This window comes from Physcomitrium patens, chromosome 10 (genome assembly GCF_059467195.1).
Source record: "Physcomitrium patens ecotype Gransden chromosome 10, ASM5946719v1, whole genome shotgun sequence".
NCBI classification, from domain to species: Eukaryota; Viridiplantae; Streptophyta; class Bryopsida; order Funariales; family Funariaceae; genus Physcomitrium; species Physcomitrium patens.
In genome coordinates, this window is record NC_143419.1 from 2374682 (window position 1) to 2398544 (window position 23863).

The 23863-nt window shown below is 38.3% G+C and overlaps 3 protein-coding genes across 9 annotated transcripts; all 3 read left to right on the forward strand.

Annotated features, from left to right (window-relative positions):
* Positions 1-6691: 6691 nt before the first annotated feature.
* Positions 6692-7529, forward strand: LOC149988193 (uncharacterized). The gene is made up of 2 exons (XM_090253410.1): positions 6692-6922; positions 7187-7529. The coding sequence occupies exons 1-2, from the start codon at positions 6833-6835 to the stop codon at positions 7508-7510; spliced, it is 414 nt and encodes a 137-aa protein (XP_090109536.1). The 5' UTR covers positions 6692-6832; the 3' UTR covers positions 7511-7529.
* LOC112287630 (uncharacterized) lies at positions 7522-13043 on the forward strand. Of its 4 annotated transcripts, none has more exons than XM_090253409.1 (14): positions 7522-8086; positions 8230-8398; positions 8525-8693; positions 8861-9100; positions 9261-9407; positions 9556-9919; positions 10034-10167; positions 10288-10561; positions 10671-10789; positions 10910-11120; positions 11276-11513; positions 11623-11770; positions 11888-12077; positions 12702-13043. In XM_090253409.1, the coding sequence occupies exons 1-14, from the start codon at positions 7930-7932 to the stop codon at positions 12725-12727; spliced, it is 2586 nt and encodes an 861-aa protein (XP_090109535.1). In that variant the 5' UTR covers positions 7522-7929; the 3' UTR covers positions 12728-13043. The 4 variants fall into 4 exon arrangements, with proteins under 4 accessions (XP_090109535.1, XP_073392845.1, XP_024386593.1 ...); XM_073536744.2 differs by lacking the exon at positions 12702-13043 and adding an exon at positions 12193-12655; XM_024530825.3 differs by lacking the exon at positions 12702-13043 and adding an exon at positions 12426-12655.
* Positions 13044-13912: 869 nt separating this feature from the next.
* On the forward strand, positions 13913-21060 carry LOC112287631 (cysteine-rich receptor-like protein kinase 13). Of its 4 annotated transcripts, XM_024530828.3 has the most exons (15): positions 13950-14448; positions 14717-14873; positions 15117-15285; positions 15404-15456; positions 15553-15739; positions 15909-16046; positions 16191-16554; positions 16707-16840; positions 17145-17424; positions 17570-17688; positions 17796-18009; positions 18122-18359; positions 18539-18689; positions 18849-19266; positions 19629-21060. In XM_024530828.3, exons 1-14 carry the CDS (start codon positions 14256-14258, stop codon positions 19224-19226), a joined length of 2775 nt encoding a protein of 924 aa, XP_024386596.1. In that variant the 5' UTR covers positions 13950-14255; the 3' UTR covers positions 19227-19266; positions 19629-21060. The 4 variants fall into 4 exon arrangements, with proteins under 4 accessions (XP_024386597.1, XP_024386596.1, XP_024386595.1 ...); XM_024530829.3 differs by lacking the exon at positions 19629-21060 and having other exon boundaries at positions 13913-14065; positions 18849-19597; XM_024530827.3 differs by lacking the exon at positions 19629-21060 and having other exon boundaries at positions 14052-14448; positions 18849-19597.
* The last annotated feature ends 2803 nt before the right edge of the window (positions 21061-23863 follow it).

The window sequence follows — 23863 nt, forward strand, 5'->3', positions numbered from 1 at the left end:
TTATAATATGAAGTAAAGAAAGTGATGCTCAACTTACTTGATCCTCAAACATTGAGTCAAGCAATTGACTTTGCTAAGATGTGTGATAATCGACTTTTTGAATTTCAATCTGAGAATCATATAAAAAAGCATCTATATTATTACAATTCAATGACAATACCAATGACTTGTCAATCTAAACATTTGAAATTAAAAGACATGCAAATTGATGCAATATGTTTTAAACCTCTTACTAAACAAGAAAAGACTTGTCATTGTCAGAAAGGATTGTGTTTATACTATGGAGAAACTAAGCACATTGCTCAAGATTATCAAAAGAAATAATGTAATTATAAAATGAAGAGTATAACTGTCAAAAATTAAAAAAAATGTCAAAATAAAAATTTATCTACTTATAATAGAAATTGTATGGCTAGAAGCTTATACAAATGAAAGTCTCATTATCACAAAGCCTCTACCTTGATAGATTCAAAAGTCTTAACTTGTTTCTTACATGAAGAGTTTGTTAAAAGCTATAGAATACCATTAGTATACAAAACTAAACTTGTACATGTAGAAGTCATAGATGACCATCTATTATCTTCTAGAGATATTATTTATAAAATACTTCCTATAGATGTAGAAATAAATGGTTATAATAGTTACATAATTTTTAATATTATTAGATCTCTTTCTAATCTGGTCATTTTAGGTTTATTGTGGCTAAAAAAATATAATCCTTTGAAAGATTGAATTTCTTGTGAATTTGACTTCCCTCAAAGTATTATTAAGAATTTTGTAGAAAGCCATGAATCTAATATAGCCAAATCCATACTTTTAGGTGCAAAAACTTTTTTGCATGTTATAAAAGAAAGATCATCTTTTGTTATTTATGTCACACCTATTTTTAATAATAGAAAGACTTCAAGTAGCATTCTAAGTCAATATGAAGATTTATAAGATATTTTTGAAAAGAAAAATGTAAATATTCTCTTAGAGCATCGTCCATATGATTGTTCAATTGACCTTAAAGAAAGAAGTCATCCATAATTTAGTCCAATCTATAATTTATTATAAAATGAGTTGGTTGAACTTAAAAAGTACATTAATAAGAACTTAGCCAAGAATTTCATACTTTATTCAAAATCTCCTATAGGAGCTCCTATTTTATTTGTAAAGAAAAAAGATAGGTCATTATGAATGTGCATAAATTATTGAAGATTCATCAAGATTACCATTAAGAATAGATACGCTTTATCTTTGATATTTGGACTTCTTGATCAATTAAATCAAGCTAAGATTTATACAAAAATAGATCTAAAAGGAGTGTATAACTTGATCGACATTAAAAATAAATAAAATGAATGGAAGACTATTTTTTGAAAAAGATATACATACTTTAAATATAATGTCATGCCTTTTGGACTCATGAATGCACCAACTACTTTTTGAAATCTTATGAATGATGTTTTTTGTGAATTTTTAGATGATTTTTTTGTTTATTATTTAGATGATATTTTAATCTTATTTAAGAATAGAGAAGAGCACGAACTTTATACTTGTCATATGTTACAAAAACTTAGACATGCAAGATTATATGCCAAGTTGAAAAAATATATATTCCATACTACTCAAATTGACTTTCTAGGCTATATCATTTCCAACAAAAGACTTATGATAGATCCAAAGAAGTTTCAAACTATTATAGATTGGAAGATTCTAAAAATAATAAGAAATGTGCAATACTTTTGGGCTTTGTCAATTACTATCAAATTTTCAATAAGAATTTTTTTCAAGTTTCAGTTGGTCTTACACGTGTTACATTCAAATTTAAACTTCATTGGAACAAAGAAATTGAAGCATCTTTTGAAGCCTTAAAGTCAACATTTATTTTTGTACCGATCTTGTACCGCATCGACTTTTTTAAGGTATTTTTTATGAAAAAAGATGCATCAAATTTTACTATGGATGTTATTTTGTTACAAATAGAAGAAGCTGATAAGTTCTATCCAATAGCTTTTGATTTGAGAAAATTCTTAGCAACCAAATTTTAATTTGCAGATCCACAATAAAGAACTTCTTGCAATTATAGATTCTTTTTAAGAATTACATTATTATCTAGAAGGCGCTTCCAATTTAGTCATCATATATACGGATCACAAGAACCTTGAGTATTTCATGTTAACAAGTATTTTGAATCATCACTAGGCTTGTTGGAATATGTCTTTGTCAAGATTCGAGTTTGATATCACTTATTGGCCAAGAAAATAAGAAGATTTGTTTGATTTCCTTTCTAGACATTTTTATCTTGTACTAAAAGAAGGAAATGTAGATTTTGATTAATAAACAATAATTTTATTGAAGCCAAAACAATTTCATCTTTGAGTAGTGAAATCAACATTGATTATTGATTCAACTTTTTTCAAGCAAATTCAATCAAGTATGTCATCTAATTCTCTTATTTATAGTATAAAGAATACTTCTTTTAAGTCTTGTCATACTTCCAAGTTTGAGTTTAAGAACAACCTATTATATTTTGAAGGATGCTTATATGTTCCAGAAGGAAAAGCACATTTATGTGTTCTTTAAGTATGTCACAACTTTCTAGCTATAGGACATTTTTAATACAACATGACTTTAAATCTAATATCTAAAGATTTTTGGTGGCTGCAAATGAAGAAGGTTATAAAAATACTTTGTTGAATCATGTGACATTTATTTAAGGTCAAAAACTCCTCATCATTAATCTTATAGACCTCTTCAGCCATTACCTATTTCAAAACAACATTGATCTTTTGTTTCTATAGATTTTAATATAAATCTTTTAATCTTAGCTTTGTGTGATTTTATATTTGTGATAGTAGATCATTTTACCAAAATGGCACTTTTTATACTAAGCACAAAGTCTATCATAGGTGAAGAAACTGCCAAGCTTTTCTTTGAAAATATCTATCAATATCATAGATTGTTGAAAGATATTATATCAAATATACAGACTTAATTTATATCAAGATTTTAAAAAACCTTTTTTAAGATTCTAAAAGTGGACATAAAGCTTTTTTTGACCTTTCATCCTCAAATTGATGGATAGACAAAATGCATAAACCAAGTTTTAGAATAATACTTAAAATATACCATCAATTATCAATAAGATAATTGAACAACCTTCTTGCCATTGGTAGAATTTGCTCATAATAATACAATGCATTCTTCTATGTAAAAAACACCTTTCTTTGCAAATTATGGTTATCATCCACAATTCGATACTTTTGACTTTTCAAAAGTTGATAATCCTACAGTGAAAGATTTGGCAAATTGTTTGTCAGAGCCACATGCAACAATGAAGGTGTAATTAAAGGAAGCTCAAGAACGACAAAAGATCAATATAGATGCCTCTTAAAAAGAACAACCACAATTCAAAATAGGTGACAAGTTATGGTTACTTTGTCATAATATGAAGACTACTTATCCTTATAATAAATTAGACTATCACAAACTTAGATCATTTTCTATTTGTGAAAAAATAAATCTAATTGCTTATCAATTACATCTATTGGAGTCAATGAAGATCCATCTTCTATTCCACATATCTCTTTTTGAATTATACAAGGTTGTGAACATATCAAAAAAAAAGACAAGTTCTACATTCTTTTATAGAAGCGGATAATAATGAAGAGTTTGAAGTGGAAGAAGTTCTAGACTCAAGGCGGCACCAAAATAAGTTGGAATATCTTGTCCATTTGTATGGATATGATATTAGTGAATGTACATGGAAGTCAACAAAAAATCTTGCAAATGCAGCAAAGAAGGTGGAGGCTTTTCATCAACAACATCCATCAAAAGCAAGATAAAGGATACAAATCTTTGATATAAAAGAAATATAATTTAAAAAAGATTGCATTCTATGTTCTATCTTTATTTGTAGTTTTTATATAATTATGGCATTAAAAAGATGGCCAATGAATTCAACTCAATAGCTATCATTTGTTTATTTATTGGACAAGACATTACAATTATCACAACCTTCAAAATGACGTAATATGAATAAAGACCTTCAAGAATAACATATTCTTCTTTGAATAGATGGCGAAATACAATGCATTTGGTATCATAACTTAAGAAAAGACTTTCAATATTTAGTGATTTTATTGGAAGTAGGCTTAACTCTTGATGGTGTTACAAATGTTTTGTTTAAATGAATTACGGAGGTTTCAAGAATGATCAAATCATAAAGTGGTCTTCCTACCTTGAAATAGAACATTACCGATGATTGAGAGGACCTATCAACTACCTTCAAAGGAAACAAAGATTAGAGTACATGGCAAATATAATTTGCCGCATCTTGAACTTCTTCAAAGTGTGATTATTGCTCCTCGTGGAACTCATTCCTAAAAGGGGGGGATAATGTCACAAATATATATATATATATATATATATATAATAATTGTTACTTTGATAATATGAATATATAGAAATATGTAAAAGTAGATTAATTTCATTTAAATTCAATAATTCAAGAGAATGGACAAGGTTGGAAAAAGAAACAACAAACAAGAGATGTAAAGAACTAAGAACATAGAGAATGAGTGCTAGAAATGTGAAAGAGGTTTGGATGGGAGATAGGGTTGAGAATGGGATTATAAAAGTTGGGAATGGGAATAGAGGATAAGGGGTGTAATGATGGTTTAGATAGGTGGATTGATTTAGTAAAAACCTAGGTCACTTTAACATTCTCTTATATATATATATATATATATATATTATTGAAATAAAAAAAATTAAAAAAATATCTTGAATGGGTAATGGATTTTAGTGGAGACATCAAAAAATTGTGGTGACATAAGCATCACCTTTTTCTTTCTTCTCTCTCTCTCTCTCTCTCTCTCTATATATATATATATATTTACATACATACATACATGTGTGTGCATGACCTAAGAACTGTGAAAATTACTGGCACTGGCCTTGTGCTCACAAGTTCCATGTGTGAAATTGAGGGCGGATTACCGCACACGATTGTTTCCAATCTGTTGCTAGATTCAGCCACTTTAAAAGAGTGCTAAGGCGACACACTATGATGCCTCAATGAGTAGCTCTCGAGAGTTGTCCAGCAAGTGTGCTCCGAGTGTGCAGAGCTGATGTTTTTCGGCTCTTTCGGCTCTTTCGGCAGCAGATAAGGCCATAACTTTTAATCCCTCTGGTGAGCTTAGCTTGCGCCAAGCATGCCAACTATCAAACAATAGTGAAGGCCGTCTCCTCCAACCACCGTCCCCTGCGCTTTTCTTCCGATTGTGGCAAAAGGAGGGGTCATCCTCAAACCTTAGCTTTAGCAACACGACAATTAATTGTTTTTTGCCACTAAAGTTGTGCTTCGCCGAGGCGTTCATGCTGTTGCTGTGGGTCCACGAACCTGCCCACCCGGTGTTGTAATTAGTAGTATAGTTTTATTAAATTAGTTGTCAAGCGCTGTACGATGCTTGTGGTGGTATGGATGATGCTGTAGAAGACACCGAGGAATGGTTCTGGTAGTTTTGAAATATTTCATTCATGATCATGTTATCAGGCTGCTGACTCGCATTAAAATAAAATCAATTAAGGAGATTATTGTATAATTAAAAATGAGATCCGTCTTGTTCTCTCTCACCGCCAACAGTGGATGACAATGCCACGACTACTGCACGATGTAAAGTCAATTTTGTGAGCTGCTCGTAATTTGCAATGGTGTGCTTATACCGCGTTGAGCATCGTCGAGCAGCCTCGCCTTGGCAAGAGAATCCTCGTGAGCCTTCGAAATTACAGTCTCCTATAAAACAGTGCGGAGATACTGTGTTATTCCACGTGCCATTCAGTTCCCTGCTGCAGTAGCTCTTAAGCCACTGGGATTTACCCATTTTCCGACTGTTCACAGAAAGCATGTCTTTTTATGGCACTAGACAGGATTAGAGTAGTTTATGGAACCCCCTTCTGAACATTCCTTTAGCAGGTCGATTCGTTTTCAAATCGAGCTTTCGTTTGAAAATAGTAGTGCCTATCAGACGATCACGTGTTACAGAGGAGACATCGCTATTCTTTGCCAACTATATTGACAGCTTCGAACCACATGTGCACACGGAATCGGGACAGCATTGTAACCATGAACCCAGACTCGGAAATCGTCGTTTCTGTCACAAGCCTGTGTGATAGCGAGTTTCGAAATCATTATCATAATGCTGTGTTCTTAGTGGCTGAGACCAGACTGGTAGCAAGCAACTTGCAGTCTGTCGATCTTTTTTTTAAAAAAAATCAATGAACGAAAATAAAAATGGAAATGAAGTCGACTGCGTTGAAAATGCCAGCAGCCGCCGTGAGCACAGGACATCATCGACGCACCTATGGCTCTGCAAGCAATGGCCCCTTATCCTCTCGAGACCGCAGAAGAAAATCAACGGACACTTTCTTATGCTTCAGGTCCAAAATGCTGCGACAATTAGCTCAGCGGATACGGACCAAAACTCCTGCGTCCTCGCTGATTCGATCAGACATTGTCTATTCCTGTGGTTTGAGTGGCGGGTGGAGTTTGCACGAGTGTGCGAAACTCGAAACGGGATGCCGCTAAGGCTTTAGTACATTCGTGTTCGACAGGGGGATGAGCCACTCTGCTATTGAACAGGAAGCAATAAAAACGTCCTGAAGTAGTGGACAAAGATACACTGCTCTTGTTCCTCCAACTCTCCAGTCCCGCGTCGCCGAAATAACCCAGGTAATGGGCAACGTGGAAGCTCGATGCTGTGGTTCTGAGATAAAACTTGAAGTGATCAGAGTGAAAAGTGTGCCTAAAGATTGATTGCCAGGTTGTGCCGGCTCTAGAGGTTAAATGTTCCAACTGGAGTTGGGGAGAGATGAGGACAGTAAAGGATGCCCCTGGAGGGGCTCGAAAATTCTGGGCAAGCCTGACTACGCTTCGGTAAAGTCGCATATCCTAGTATAACGTTTTGACATGTCATTCTTTCGCCAGGGAGGGGGAACTTGCAAGTTAAAAGCCATCGAAATCTTACGCATTCCATCATGAATGTGCAGCTCACTGCTTTGTCTCGATTACTGCCTTGTATTTTACCACGCATGAATGTTTGAAATGTGTGTTGTTCGTTTATTCGGCAATACATTCAATGTTGAATCGGTAATTTAGCTCCGCCGATTTCACAGTAACTTCCGGTTCTCCCCGTTCCAGCTGCAGAAAAGTGCGATAATCAACTGGATCGCCGACGTCGATCGCAAGGTTCACCAAACCCATCACCACGCGTACATTCTCTACTCATGGCTTTATCCGTCTGGATCGAATCAGCAGGCTAGTTACGCTTCATTATATGAGGTCTACAGGATAGTGGAATCATCAAGCGCCAGGCCTTCATGCTATTCTTGCACAAGGTTCTCCGTACACAACGTCTTTCATTTACTGGAATTCATCGACGCCCGGATCTTTTCGCTGACTCCGACTCCGCTTGCTTCACCAACCTTCGATAGCCTATTAGATTTTTATCGCGCTAAACTCTAAGGTGCTCGTTTCAGAGACCAAGGGAAAGTGAGCGATGAGTATTGAGAGACAGACTGATGGTCATCGATTACTCAATCCTGTAGCCTGCAAGTTCTTTCTCTGAATCCTAGGCTGCTCCAGGAAGTTGTCGAACACGAGTTGAATAGAAGAAGCTCCAAAAGTCTGAATTTTGGATGCACGTATCAGTTCGATATTGGAAATCTCGACGGTCGCATTGACGGGGCGACGGACATATGTGGTGGAGGCATTGTTTCTAGGATCCTTCGGGTATGATGGATCCGCCTCTAGTTGAAACGTGGAAGAGAGCAGTGGTAGAAGAGCAACACAAGTGTGCTGCACACTGTGGAACGGATGGGAAGCAGAGATGGTGAAGTTAGTGAGAACACCAGGACGGAGTTTCGACTAGGCGTTCTCTCGCGATGGGATTTTATTCTGGTTCGGTGTTGCTGCTGGTTTGGACGTCATGGGCATTGCTCGCAAACTCTATGACGATGGAGGAATTTTCCATCAAGGAGAAGAATGTGCGTCGTCTTGGCGACGATGCTCTTCACCTTGCAATGGATACCGAAGAATGTGGTAAGGTGCTCCACGTCTATAAACCTTCCTGGCATTTGTATAGAGCTAGTTGCCAATCGTTCTATGAACTTTAGAAGTCATATTGAGGGGAGAGAGCGAGAGGGATCACTGAAAAGAGCTAATCCCCCCGTGTGTTCTTTCAGGACTATCGCTGTGTGTGGATAATTGCGCCCGTCATGCCTGCTCCGCATCTCACAACGACAATTTCTTGTGCGCCAATACGTTTAGATCTGTGGCGGACTGCGAAGCGCTTAACCCTAATAAAACATGCCTGCAGTTGCAGCTCAACTTTGGCAAGAACGGCTTTGTGCGGTAAGTGGCCTGAATGAGGTTGTCGGTGTCGGAGACAATTTTACATTTTTTTTCTGGATGTGAAGCATCACGTTTTTCGACCCCTATGTGACCGATTTGAGATAATTGAATTTGCACCTAATGTAGGATACCGCCTCCATTTCGCAACTATTCAAACGCAAATTTGAGGCCAGAAATCAAACGAGCTATATGCTCTCATTCAAATCTTCAGTTTACGGCGAGCAGCAAAATAAACCTCACATTCTGGAACTACTTTGGTTCCGCAGAAGGTGTTTGGCGAAGCTATCCTGGACGTGTAATCTCTCACGACGATTTTTTCTGCAGAAATTCAAAATATTTATTCTTTATCTTCGTTTATTTTCCTTTCCCTCGTTTATGAATTCGAAGTCACACGAGGAGTGTGTTTGGTTTATGGAAAGAAAATTAAGATGTGTGGTTGCACCCGTGATTGGCAAACAACAGGTAGCCGAGCCTGACAAAGGCTGCATAAGCTATGATCCTCGTAAACGCCCTTGGTATATATTGGCAACGGCGGTGGTGAAGGACCTGATATTGCTTCTTGACATAGGGCAGGAAAGGGACACAACCCTCAAATTAGCGGTAAACGTCGTTTCGGAGCTTTTTGACACATTGAGAATCAACGATACCGTCAACATGGTTACATTTGATTCAGTGGCTGCAACTCCAATCAGTCCAAATTCGGTAAGCTTCTCTACCTTGAACTTACATCGAGTCGATAGTCATCTCTGCATCAAATCTCCATTCAGTCATAAAACGACAGTTGTGCAGCTAGTTGTATGAGTTTGTTTGACGATCCCATGCCTTCTTGTGACGCGTCGCCCCCGATTGGAACTATCTGCAGATACTTGTAAATGAGAAGAACAGTAAAGTGTTACGCACAGTTTTTAAGGTCTCCAAATTGAGTAAAAGCGGCAACCCGGCCGTCTCGAACCTCACTCTTGGATTTGACAAAGCAAGGGCAATGTTTAACCCAAAAAGCAAATTGAAGGTGATTTCATAACTTTTTGCCTCACAATAATGTGAGTTTGCTATCTTCGCTGTTCAGAAATGCTTTTTGACATAATTCATCGAGGCTTTCCTTGTGATGTTGCCAAGTACCTCTTGTCCTCAAAACCTGCCGTGTCTATGGTTCATAGATTATACTCGTCTTCACCGACGGCCACTTCTCCAAAAACCCCGTTTTCATCAACGAACCATCGCTCCAGCGTGCAGTTGCGAATCTGAATGCGGACAACGTGATCGTATTTTTTTTCAGTATTGGTCCGGGCGAATCTGACAATCCCCCTGACACTCTTCAAGAGCTTCGCACCCTGTCCTGCCAGATGAATAGCTCAGTAGTTTACGTTAGCGAAGCAGATGCGTTTTGGAATCCACTTTGGGCCATTCGGCCATACTTCGATTACCAAGCTAAAATGCGGTTCAGAGAGAATGTCACATTCTGGACCGACACGTACATTGACTTCGATGGCTTGGGAGAGGTCTCCACTGTTACGTATCCCGGTATACATAGTCGTCTCCTTGCCTCTTAACCCTGAATTTTAAGCCTTAATTAGCAACAATTGCATTGCACAAGTGGTAATGAAACTGACCAACATGGCTATCTTTCGTCTGCAGTATTCCAGGATGGCACCTTGTATGGAGTTGCAGGCATTGATGTATTTGTGAATGCAAGCGACAATGCTATCATCCAGCAGAAGGCTGTTAATCCGAATGTACCTGCCATCGAGCTGGAATGTGAAGAAGAAAACGTGAGTACTACATCACAGCTCTAGCTCAAGTGTTCGTCGGGGAAATTTGAATACTTGTTTTTCAAATATTCGTGTACAAGATGGTTGCGCTAAATTCGGCGATTGTTTTTTTTTCTGCAGGTCAATCTTAGCCATTGCACTAAAGCTGTTGACCCAGGGCTACAGCCGCTCTGTGAACAAGACGTCTATCTCAACGAGGACCCTAAGGAAGTCTATAAGAAGCTGCTGTGTTGTGATACTTGTGCTGTTCAAGATGTCCAGAAGCGAAACCTTCTGCCAGTGTATCTTGCTGTTGCTGGGACCAGTGTTTTTGCCATCATTCTGATGCTAATTATTGCAGTCCTGGGTTCTAAATATAGAATAGCTCGGAAGTTCGTTCGAGAGATTCAAGAAGGTCAGTCTATGCCTTTATTCTGTCCCATTAGCCCACGTCCTTCAACAAGGATGCTTGAATCGTCGAAGGAAGCAGTTATTCAGGTTGGATGATGTTTTCCTTTTTGCAGATTTTGCGAGAGCATCTATATCCACTAACTTATATACGTACAAAGAGTTGAAGAAAGCGACTCGAAATTTTCACAATGACAATAAGCTGGGCGAGGGTGGATTTGGGGAAGTTTTTCTGGTGAGCACTGCTTTTCTTAGATACATGCATACGATGCTAGCGGTGCCGCAATGTCTTGTGTGCATGCTCGATGAAATCCAGTATTTTATATGTTGACTTGTTGGTGTCTATACCGACCAGGGGAAAATTAGGGATGGCTCACAAGTTGCTGTGAAGAAGCTTGCTGATGACTCCAAGCAAGGGAAGCCCCAATTTTTGGCGGAAGTGATGATCATCAGCAAGGTGCAGCATAGGAACCTTGTGAAGCTGCGGGGTTGCTGCGTTGAAGGTCGTCACAGACTGCTTGTATACGAATATTTGGAGAACAAGAGTCTTCGTGAAACATTATTAGGTATTGCTTTTACACCGAAGCTCTGATGTGAAATCTCCGACTAAGCGGAGATTGACATAGAAAAGTAATGCTTGGAACCCAAACTGAACATGAGCAACATTGCGTCTTCAACTCACGTCGGTAGCTACTTAATTAGGTCTTGGTTTGCACTGCAGGAACCACTGAGGAGCTGATTCATATTGATTGGCCAACTCGCTTCAACATTGCAACTGGAACTGCTCGAGGTCTCGCGTATTTGCACGACGAAATCAATCCTCGCATCATACATAGGGACATAAAAGCTAGCAACATCCTTCTCGACGGCCACCTCGAAGCCAAGATTTCTGACTTCGGACTTGCCAAGCTCTGTCCAGATGAACGAACGCATTTGACAACGGCCATAGCAGGCACTCTGTAAGTTTCTTTGGCGATTAAGGATTTCATTTGTTGCAGACACCCAACCCCTGGGCAACGCTTAGAAGACAGGAACTAACCTTTGTCACTTGTTGAAATGGGTTTGAAGAGGTTACATGGCACCAGAGATTACACGCGGACAGCTCTCTGAGAAGGTGGATGTATTTAGCTATGGCGTTCTGCTGATGGAGATTGTGACCGGCAAAGTGACAATGAGTGTAACTAATTTTGGAACTCCGTTCTGTCTTGTCGATGAGGTAAGTCTATGATCGTGTGTGACTGAGTTCGGAAAGTCTACCTTGTCATACCGACATCATGTCTTGAAGTTGTGTTGAATTGCGACACTGATAAGTTACCGTCGCATCTGGATGCAGGTTAGGGACCTCTACAGAAAATCTCAGGAGACGGGAAGGGACGACTATCTGCTCCGTCTTGTGGATCGAAACCTTCACGGTGTCTTCAACAAAGAAGAAGTCATAAGGGTGTTGAAGATAGCTCTCATATGCGCGAATGATAATCCAGCTTCCCGACCTTCCATCACGCAAGTCATCTCTATGCTTTTAGGTACCCAGACCATTCCGGAGCACCACTTAAAGTACATCCTTCAGAGTTTCCAGTCGTCTCAATCGTTTCCGTCTTTAACCAATCCTTGTATGTGGCATGACTACAATTTCTCCAGTATTTCGCCTGCTAATGCTGGACAAACTTTATCTCATACATCGGGCGCCTCGAGCGTCAGTAGAGCAGAGAAGCGTACCATTACGCCTGCTGATCTAGAAGGAAGATAGGCTAGGGTTTGCTGCAAGGAATTTTCGTACATTGCCACAGGATCCAATAGTTCTGTAGAATTTTTTTCCAAAAAAACATGTACGTTTAGCTCAGAAGTGATGCTCTGCTGCGTTGCAAGAACAGGTCGCGAAGCTCCGGAGTACTGAACTACTGCCAGAGGTTCCACAATCAATTAAGTAGACGTCTCAAGCAAGACAGATCCAATGTCGTGCCTTGACACAGATCCAATGTACCATGTCCATGATTGCTGAGCTGCCAACGTTATTAAACTTGTTGCTAGTGCTGTGAAATTGTAACCACTCTTCCATTATGTTCGGAATTATTGCTTTATTAAAACATAGATTCGTGGTCAATTATGCGTTGATGTCGCCTCTCAGTACAGCTCGTGTCCTTGCGCAGAGCATCCCAATGATTTTTCGTCATAAGTCGTCATTTCTGTACTGAAGTATGTACAGCGGACAGCTTCACATTTGCAGCTCCACGACGTGGGTGTCTCTGTTGGAAAACTAAGGTGAAATCCAGGAAAAGAAAGAAAAAAAAAAGAAAAAAAAGAGAAAAAAGAATAAAAGAAAAAAAAGGCGCTGAGATTTCCACTATAATGAACTTAACTCCCTATCCTCCCGAGGGAGTGCTTTAAGCACTGCTTTCCTCGCAACCTGGCCCATTCTATCATTGGATGCGCACACATGCTGTTCCTGCGTTTAGCAGCTAATGTCATACGTTTAGTCCATTATTTTCTCTCTAAACGCTATTAATGGCCTCGGGATGGGCTCTAGAGTTGTTCAGTTATCTAAAAATTCTCTCACCAGAATCCGTCAAAGCAGCAGTACAACCGTATAATAATTGAGAGGCTGAGGCCGGTACAAGAAGCAGATTTTCTGAGCGGAAAGCATGCGCTTTCCATCACGAGACAACGAATCCACGGTTCCTGAAGTAAGTTCTTGGACTGCTCCGCATTCTCTGGATTTTAACGCCATGGTGCCATTCATGGAGGCCAATGGGTCATTTCAAGGTAAAGGTGTTAGATGACAAGCAAAGAGGACAGCTTCACCTCCTTGAATGAGTTGACTGTGGGTTTTCAGCTCATCCTGTGGAGATACAGAGCAACAAATTACACACATTTAGACAAATTCAGTCACATGGCGGGTATCCAAAAGATCTCCAACTCGAATTTACGGGTTCTTTTACGGGTTCTTTTACCCGTAAAAAAGGGAACTTGGATGAGTAGGGTGAAAGAGCAGTTCCGTGAATAACCTTTTGCGAGCAGGATCCTATCTTAAAGACCATTTTGCGACTACTTTTGGTGCGGTGACCTAAAAATTATCTGCGTAAAATGTATTGCTCGATTCAGGTACATCTTTTAGTGCATGTTTCTCTCATTCCACGGTATGTAGTTTGCCCTAAATATTCATTTGGTGGGATGATTTTTTTGTTTGTTAGTGGTTTTTCTTCCTTATTCCTTAGCCTTTGTTGACAAGGTGTCCATCCCACTGCGCGAGAGAGCGGCAGCAAATTGGTAAAGAAATGGTAGGCAAATTGAGTGCCTACAGCCCGGGAGGAAAAGCTGCCAACAGTGTCGGGGTCCAGCTAGATCGAGTCCTTCTCTTACGCAAGCCTCTTCCTCCGCGAGCCTCTATCTTTAGAATTAGATTTGTTTCTGAATAGTGTATGTGTTCGAGGCTGCTGCACCTGCAAGCGATTCTCAGGAGACGCATGCACTGTCGCGTGCTCGGTGTTGCCCCTCATTCACTTGACAGCCCCCGGTACTGTTTCTGATTATTCTGTCCAAGCTGGATCGGTCCGCGAAGTCGGTGGCGACAGACTGTGTTAAATATATTATTCTTCGTTTGATTGATTGGTAGATATGGAGCAGGCCGAATGCCGCGACTGCAGGAAGTGGAGGCAGTGAGGTCGAGCTTTGCACATGTTTAGGTTGCTCAGACACGATGTGCGATGATCGAGGTTATGGACAAGTTGTGGTTAGGCCTGGTGTTGCAATCTCTATTGCTACTGAGTGTCGCATGGAGAGGTCGCGCCGCTGTAGATTCGTCGTTGATAGAAGAACAGTATTTGATGCACAAGGAGGATGAAGTGCGGCTTCTGGCTACTGACGCCCTTCGGCTAGCTCTTGACAGACAAGATTGCGGTCGTGCTCCTCCTTCTACTCTCAGAAACAGATTTAAAAAAAAAAAAATTCCTTGTCCTCATTCTATTGCAGCTCAATGCCACAACTAGGCAAAAGTAAATCTTTTTTTAAAGATATTAACTGCGGATATGATGATCGGCTACGTGAAATGAATCTTTGTATCTCGCAAAGAAGCGGGTGCGTGTGCCTACGCTAATGCGCTTGGCTGATAATGGAGCAGTCCAAAACTCAAGTTCTGATTTAGTTTCTTATGTGTGCCATGATTCAGGTCTGTCGCAGTGTGCACGCAGATGCTCCAGACATGCGTGTTCCCCAGTCACAACTGATAATTTGACCTGTGTTTCTGCTGTAACACCAATTCCGGATTGCGGTAACTCATGCGACAGGTATAAGCTAGATTTTGGAAGAAGGGATGGATTTGTAAGGTATGTGTGGTTACCGTCCATGGTAGAGTGCTCTTATATTTTGTTTAGATTACTTTAGTTTTGTTTGTTTATGTTAAGTATTTTAATTTTCAGCTTAGTTTATTTTTGTTTTTTTTGTTTTGTTTTTCTTTTTTCACTTTCGTTGGGTACATGTCAACATTGTAGAAGTGTGCTCATTTCTCCATAAACGTGAGTGTCCATCATGAGAGGCCGCCACATTTCTGACTAGTCCTTTGGGTATAGACTCCCTCCATTTTTCAGAGACTTTTCAAATCCAAATTTGTCTCCAGAGATCAAGAGATCCATCTGTGCTCACTCAAGCCTCCAATTTCCTGTTAGCAATGATGCTGAACGTCTGTTGCGGTATGTCTTCGGATCTGCAGAAGGCGTATCTAGAGCTTATCCAGGCCGAGTAAGCTTCTTCTGTTCTTGCAACTACTTAATTCTGGTTACCTTATAGAAGCTAGCACATGCATACTAGCCTCAAATGCTGAAGTATGTCTTATCCTCCGTTGATTCTGAGAGTGCAGGCAGCGAATCCAGATAAGGACTGCATCAATTTTGATCCTCGAAAACAACCCGGGTGAGCGTCCGACCTTTTTTTTGATCGAGTAGGTCAACCAATTAGAATGTTATGCTTTTATTATATTGTATTGAATCGTGATATCTCTTCTTGCAGATACATTTTATCAACATCCGTTGTAAAAGACTTAGTGGTTCTGCTCGATATCGGTCAGCAAAATGGTACAACTTTCATGCCAGCGAAGAATATTATCACTGAGCTATTTGACACTTTCGGTATTGGAGATTCTGTCAATGTAGTCACATTTGACTCCACGAACGCGACTCTACTGCAACCGTCTTCGGTACCTTCTTCCTATCTAATCACTTCACTCAATTAATGCAAAGCCCTAAATCTACAGTTCTAATTTTTCGATTGTTAGCGATTTATTTGTCCAGTGCGAAAGAATAAATCGACGTCAGTGCTTTCGTTACCCTTCACCTGTCCGCATTCATGACGCCTTCAATTTGCAGGTTTCAGTGGGAAGCAATGCAAACGTACATTCCGCATTTGATGTAGCCTCTTTGGTAAATAATCCCAACGGCTTCTCGAATCTCAGTCGGGGATTTGAGAAAGCAATGAGTACTTTCAACTCAGCAAGTAAACTTAAGGTTCCTCTTCAAACTTTGAGAGCTCCTTCATCATAGTGTCCTGTCGAAAAGACACGTGTAGATTATCTGCTCGTGTTTACCTGATAAATTGCATGTTCGACACGACCCTAAACCCTAACCACTCCGGATGTTTTTCTTTGATAGATCATGGTGGTAGTAACCGACGGCTACTTCTCTCAGGCAGTAAATTTCCACAACACTCCACCTCTTGAGCAAGCGGTATCGCTTCTGAACGCAGGGGGCGTGGTTGTGTTCTTTTTCAGCTTAGGTCCAGGTGATGGGGATAGCCCCCCTAATCCATTGATGGATCTTCGAAGATTCTCGTGTCGTCTGAATAGCTCTGTTACATATGTAAGCATTGAGTATGCGGTTCGAAATCCACTTTGGGCCATCCGCCCCTACTTTGATTATCAGGCTAAGTTGCGATTCAAGAAAAACCTCACATTCTGGACGAATGTTTATGAGGATGTGAATGGCCAGGGAAATGTGTCCACCGTGAGTTATCCTGGTACGTGATTTACCCTAGAAATAAGATAAATATGCTTATCTCTTATTGCACAGTCACTCAGCGATTTGTAGCCTTGCAAATTTTCTCTACGTTGTGTCCGCTTCCGCTCACATCACCGAAATTTGAGCATCTTGACTGGTATTCGTGTGCAGTATTTGAGAACGGAACCTTGTTTGGTGTAGCATCCATTGATGTACCAGTGAGTTCCACTGACCTGGACATCATCAAGAAAAAATACGTTGATCCAAATGTTCTTCCCATGAGATTGGCTTGTCAAATGCAACAGGCAAGGTCATTTTCCTGCAACTCTACGTAAATGTGATCATACCTGTTGGTTTTGCGAGTCTTGTGATTTACCTTGACATACTGCACCCTTTGCGAGTGCAAAGCAGTTTCAATGAGCAGGAATCTGAATTCAAATCTGCTGAAGGGATGCCAATTATGTTTTGAACCTAAGATCTAAGATGTCTAAAAACCATAGTTAACCTCTCTAGTTTTGTCTTAAGCTATCCACAGGGGCATTTCACTTAGCAGTTTGTTCCCAGAGCATGGAATTTGAAACACAATACTTACAGGAGTTTGTCCATCAGGTCAAGCTCAACCAGTGCACCAAGCTTTTGGATCCAGCGACACGATCTCTTTGTGCACAGAGCTCGTACATTGGTGAGTCTCCTGCGTCAACGTATAAGAAGACATTATGCTGCGATTCTTGTGGTGCTTTCGCAAACAAGGATGGAAAGGCCAAACAGTTGCGGTTATATCTGGGCTTGGGAGCAGCGGGGACGTTTCTCATTGTTCTTGTCTACGTGGTGGCGATCCTTGTATGCAAATATGTGGTTGCCCAATCACCAGTGAAAAAGATGAAAGAAGGTCATTTGATGAACACCTTGATTTATATATGTTCCTCATCTATCTTTTTGATTAGTAGTTGCTGAATTATGTGAAATGTAATTGTTGTTATATTTATTGCCTCACGCTTATTAGTTTTAAGCTTTTTATAATACTACTTGGACAGATTTCGCGAAAGCATCCGTATCAACCTGTTTGTACACGTACAAAGAACTCAAACGCGCAACTCGCAATTTTCGTGAAGACAAAAAGCTTGGAGAGGGCGGGCTTGGAGAAGTTTATCTGGTAAGGGTTGTCAACAAAAAATCAAACCGAAGTTTGAGAAAAGCACATTTTTGAATGGAGCATGTTTAGACAATTCAGACGTGTTTATATTTTTGTTGATTGCACAGGGAAGACTCAAAGACGGTCTACAAGTTGCGGTGAAGAGACTTGCTCCTAATCATTCGAAAGAGGGGAAGCGTGAGTTCCTTGCAGACGTCATCAATATTAGTAAGGCACAGCACAGGAACCTTGTGAAGTTACGGGGCTTCTGTGTGGAGAGAAGCCATAGGCTCCTGGTCTACGAGTATCTGGAGAAGAGAAGCCTTCGTCAAACCCTGCTTGGTAATCTTCGATTGCGTAGGTTTGATCTTATGAAAGATTAAACGAATATGGTTTATCGTATAAGTTATTCGAAACTCTAATAGCTAAATATATTATTGTTGTCAATACGCAGGTAAACTATCTGATTCTGAACACATCGATTGGCCAACGCGCTTCAAAATTGCCACCGGTACTGCTCGAGGCTTGCAATATCTGCACAACGAATTCAAACCGCAGATTTTACACGGAGACATAAAAGCCAGCAACATTCTGCTAGATTCAAACCTTGATGCCAAGATAGCTGATTTTGGACTGGTCAAGCTGTGTCCTGATGATAAGACTAATTTCACGAAAAATCTTGCTGGCACTATGTAAGTACTGTACGATGCCTGAAAACAAAATTGCGATACGGATATGATATCTTCTTAGGCTTTGGCAGTTACGTGTCTTGTGTTGGAGAATTAATTTGCATTTGAGTTGTAATATCAATCATAAATTGCAGCTCAAGTTGTACTTTGGGACTCAAAGTCATGTGGTGTCTTGTTTTAAGGGGTTACATGGCGCCGGAATATATCATGCGTGGTCAGCTTACTGAAAAGGTGGACGTATTCAGCTTTGGTGTTCTTTTAATGGAAATTGTGACCGGCAAGCTTACCACAAGTCGCAGTCGCTCTGGAACTATGTTTTTCCTCTTGGACGAGGTAAGCATCCCCATTCAGCCTTATTTGAATATGTATAACTGCAATGTTGTTATCAGCACCATTGTTTCAATCTAGCCATTAGTCTATATTTTGAAAATATAATTGTAATTAAACTGCGACTTTGTCAGTTCACACCAATAGCTCGTATTACTTTCGCAGGTAAGGAATGCATACATTAAAGCTCTTGAGACAAGCAACGAAGAGCACCTGTTGCGCCTCGTGGATGCTAGACTGGTTGGCAAATATGACAGAGACGAGGTTCTCAGGGTATTGAAGGTTGCACTCTTGTCCACAATGGACAGCCCGACAACTAGGGCATCAATCTCAGAAGTGATTCTTATGCTCGTTGGGAGCCAGGAAATTCCTGAGCACATACAAGAAGTCGGAACGAGAGGTGACCATTCCCGAAGCACGTCAGTGCAATCCTCTCCAGATTTATCCTGTTTGCAGTGGTGGGAGGATGATTTGTCAGATCCCCCTCTTCTTGTAGAACGTCCACCTGAACGAGCAGGACCTGTATCAGCACCAGTGGTTTAAATCATCTGGGAACGTGAGCAGCTGTTGTCACTCTGCAGAGGTAGCCAATCTTAAGCAAGCTCTCAGAATTATACCATGCAGACAACATTGCTGTACTCTATTGCCCTTCAGGATTCATTGTAGTGATAGTATTCTGCAGGTTTAGATGCTTAGATAGGACTCCTATTCAAAACCCACTATTTGCCCTTAAAAACTGCATTCATAGGGTGGCTCAATAGATGGTAGGCACAATGCCTGTCTACAAATCTGTACAGTAAGTTTACAGAACGTTGTGAACATTTACCCTTTGAAGGTTAGTTTGTCAGTTCAGCAGTTGCCATTCTGTAAGTTTGGAGATAAAATCTCGTTGTAACAGCACTGTCTGAGAGTAATTTGTTGGTGCGTTGTCATGCTTGCATACAGGACGGATTTTATCAAAATTGTGCAAGTGATGCGATGATTGTTGGTACAAGTCTACAGGTCAAGACCACCATCTACGTACCATCTTACTAAAAGATGAGCAGAGGTTGTCATGTACCAATCTAATCACAACCAATCGTTATCAACGTATTCAAGCTCAGGAGGAATGTTTGTTTGCCGGACAACCAGGATTATGCCCCTCAGTTCTTGGTGTTCCTTTAAAATTCCTTAGACCTAGATTCCCCAGGGTCATCTAATCCCTGTCACTTTCCAGACATGTCATTCGATATTTCTCCAATATTCTGCGCGAGGGTAGCCAGCAACGGAAAATGTACTAGAGCCCACAAGTCTTCGAGTGGACCATCCTTTCATTGCTCTTATTAAACACAACCTCCCCCCCCTCTTAACCCGGTCTGTGCTCCGCCCAAAACAGGTCTTGTCTGTAATCGACGATGGCGAGTACCCAACTGATTCGTGGAGATACAACCACAACGAAATCACCATGGGGTCGTGGAGTACACTCTAGTATCAACTCCAACTTGAATCTCAGAACCAGGTTCAGCGCGAGTGGTATAGCTCGACAAGGGAACAATTCCTTGAGTGTTGCCGATTGGGAGAACGCTTGACAATATGGCTCTTGGAATTTATCTCATTGAAAGAGCTTCTGTCCAGCAGAGCGAAACGGAAGGAGCAGTCTCTTCTTCATTCGAGTGACTGTGGTTGCGTTACCCGAGTGTCAAGCACACTTCAATCACGGTCAGATAGCTGTAGTGACAGACAGAAATCTGTCGTCGGGTTTTCAAAGCCAGAATCATTCACTCAGAATTGAGGTCTAGCCTCCTTGCAGGCTTGGAGTAAGACTGGTGACGTTGTTCCAGTGTATCCGCCAATTGCTACGTCAACGAAGCGGGTGATTGATAGAGATGGAGCAGCAGAAAGGATTCAAGTCTCCGGCCAACGTGAACGGTTGGGGCTCTCGCCTCGTTGGACATGAATGACACCTTCAAATTACCAGCAGTGCTATTGAAAACTGGTGGTACAATCGTGCTCTAGTTACTGCAGGAAATAAATTGCGAGGTAACGATGGGTCCTTGTGGATGGTGTGGCTTGTGAGATAAAAGTTGGAGTTTTGGGTTGCAATTTGGCCTTCGGCAGGAACACAATCTCTACCCAGCCAACACAGACTGTGTGCAGGAAAGGAGAAATGGAAGAGTGTAGACTTGAGTGTTGGTGGCTGAAATTGCTTGAGCTGCAGAAACTGGGTAGCAAGGCAAACTCTGGCTATACTGTTTCTCAAGTGCCCAGCTTTTGCTGTCATGTGTAATTGGAGTGAAAAAAGTAGCACCACTAGTCACCATACTCCACGGTCATTAAGGTAGAAGAAGCCAAAAAATTAAAATGAACTGAAATAAAGCATTGCCTACCTGTTATTACACATTTTGCTACAGTAGCTAACATATGGTCATCCAAAAGTGGTGCACAATAGATTTTATCAAACTCACATATGTGCAAATTTAGTTTAAACAAATATTAGCATAGAAATTGATATATATATATATATATATATATATATATATATATTATTGTTTTTTTATTGACCTTTGTATTATATACACCTATACTTGAAGTTTGTTAAGTCAATATTATGGTCATATGTTTACATAGAGGTTATTTGTAAGAAATATAAATTATTTCCAAACATTTGTTTGGATATTTAAAAGTAGAAATCTATAAATTAATATAATTTTAAAAAGAAATAAATATATCATTTGTAAGTGTATTGGAAAATTAAGTAATAATTCTAGAAGCATACTTAGATTCATATAAAATTTAAAAATCTAGGAATAATAATAATTTAAAGTATAATATAAGGTAAATAAAAAATGATTAAAATGCTATAAAACTATAAAGTTGAGAAAAAAAATTACATAAAATATTAGAAATTACAAAATCAAAAAATAAATACTAGCCATTTTATTTCAAATAATAAATAAAATAAAAAATAAGTTGTTATTATGTGGCTAGCTAAAAATATTATCTCTATTTTAACAATTATTTTTTATATTTTAGTTTTCCTTAGAATAATCTATAATAAAAAAATATTATATAATCACATGTATAACTAATAAGCAAGTTCTTTCTTACATGTGCCTTGGTTGGATGAAGATGGTCAAAAAATTGTTGGAAGATAAGTATCTTTGTGAAAAAAACATTATTCTAAAGCTTTTAATATTTGAAAGCAAAATATATTTTTTTGCAATTTTTTTCAACTTCTTGCTAATGAGTTTTAATTTTCTAATAAGTTTATTTTTATTCTTCTATTTGTTCATAAATATTAAATTTGGCATTAATATAAAAAATTATAAAAAAAGAAATAAATTCTAATAAAATATTATAGGCTTATATTTATTTCTTATATTGATGCCCAATTAGTATTATGATAATTCTTCTTCTTCATCCATCAATGGATTTCAAAAAATTTAAACAAATATTCAATGTATATGCTTATGCCTTCTTTCTAAGATTGGAACTTAGGACCAAAGAAAGCATAGGCTAAAGAAGGTGTTGCCGAAGGAATGTCATGAACATATATAATTACTTAAATAAGAAATATTAAGTAAAAGATTAGCTTCTTAGAAGCTTTATAGATACGGATTTGAATTTATACATGTTTGTAGTTGATTGATAGGTTCATAATTTGACCATGTATTGCACATATTGGTAATTTGTGATGCAAGTTCGCTATGTGGCACACATACAAGAAATTTGTCTTTTAAATTAGAGATATGTTGTTTAAGTTGAATAGGTATTGAAGGTCTTATAGAATGTTTCCATATAGCTTCTATTTAGATAGTATAAATAGATGCAAGAATGAAGCCTTATTTATTCTTGGTAATATCTCTCTTGTTTTTAGTCTTGTTTCAAGAGTCTTTAGTCTTGTTTCAAGAGTCTTTAGTCTTTTTGTCTTTAGCAATAGCCATTCTAGTATAAATATAAAATTATGTTCAAATGAATATCTTTTTTTTTATTATTATTCATACAAAATATATTGATTATTTTATTTTTTATGATTTATGTATCATAAACATACATATTTCCTCATATAATTATCTAAATAATAATAATAAGTAAAGGTAAATATAAATAAATAAATTTAATAATATCTGATAAAAAAAAGCTTTTTATAAGCTTCATAGATGCAACTTTTCCTTTATATGTGTTTATAGGTGATTGGTAGATTAAAAATTAGTTACTTATAATATAAGTTGGATATAAGAAGCTTATGCTGTAAATTTGACATGTGTTGTGAGTTAGATATGTAGTGGAGGTTCTATAGAATATTCTCAAGTAACTTCTAGTTAGATAGTATATATAGAAGCAAGAGTAAGACCTTTTTTTGATGTTGTCAACTTATTTTTTCTTCTAATTTAATTTCAAGAGTCTTTAGTCATTTTAATCTTTAAAAATAGCAATTCTAATTTATTCTTGAATATATATTTTTTATTTCTATTTTTATCTTCTTTTAATATACATCTTACTTATTTATATATCTCCTTTAAAGTTCTTATCTTCAAGTATTGGCTAACATATACTTATATTATTAAAACTTTGTCTTTTTTCATTAAAAGCAAATTATCTCTTTTTCTTGATAAGACATATGCATATTAGAAGTTGTGGATTATCCACTTTTAAATTGATATTTCTCTTAGAATTTCTTTTGTTCTTAAGTCCTTTCTTCTAATTATCTAAAGTGATATTAGACTTTCTTTTTTTTTGTGTTATTATGGCCAAGCTTATTAAAATAAAGACTACAATGGTACAAAAGTAAGATCAAATGAAAGAGTTAATGCTTGTGATGCATCAACTCAATTTACCACCACAAAGAGCTATAAGATTGGCAAAAAATGAAGATATTGAAATAATTAGAGTTACTTCAATATCTATATCAAATCATATTAGTTCTCGTATGGAGAAACATTTTTTAAGTATTAGAGAACCAAGAGTTGTCTAACTTGAGAAATTTGATGTCAAAAGATTAAAATTTCAAAGATTTATCAATCAAGTTCAAATGGTGATTGAACTTTAATTTCAAAGCTATCCAATTTAAGGATCACAAATCAAATCTATTGTAATACTATTTTCATATTTTGTTCTATCAAGGTTTTTATCTTTTTATTGAATGATGTGATCCAATATTAGATATTTTTGAGGTTTTTTCTAATAAAGTTTCAATCCAT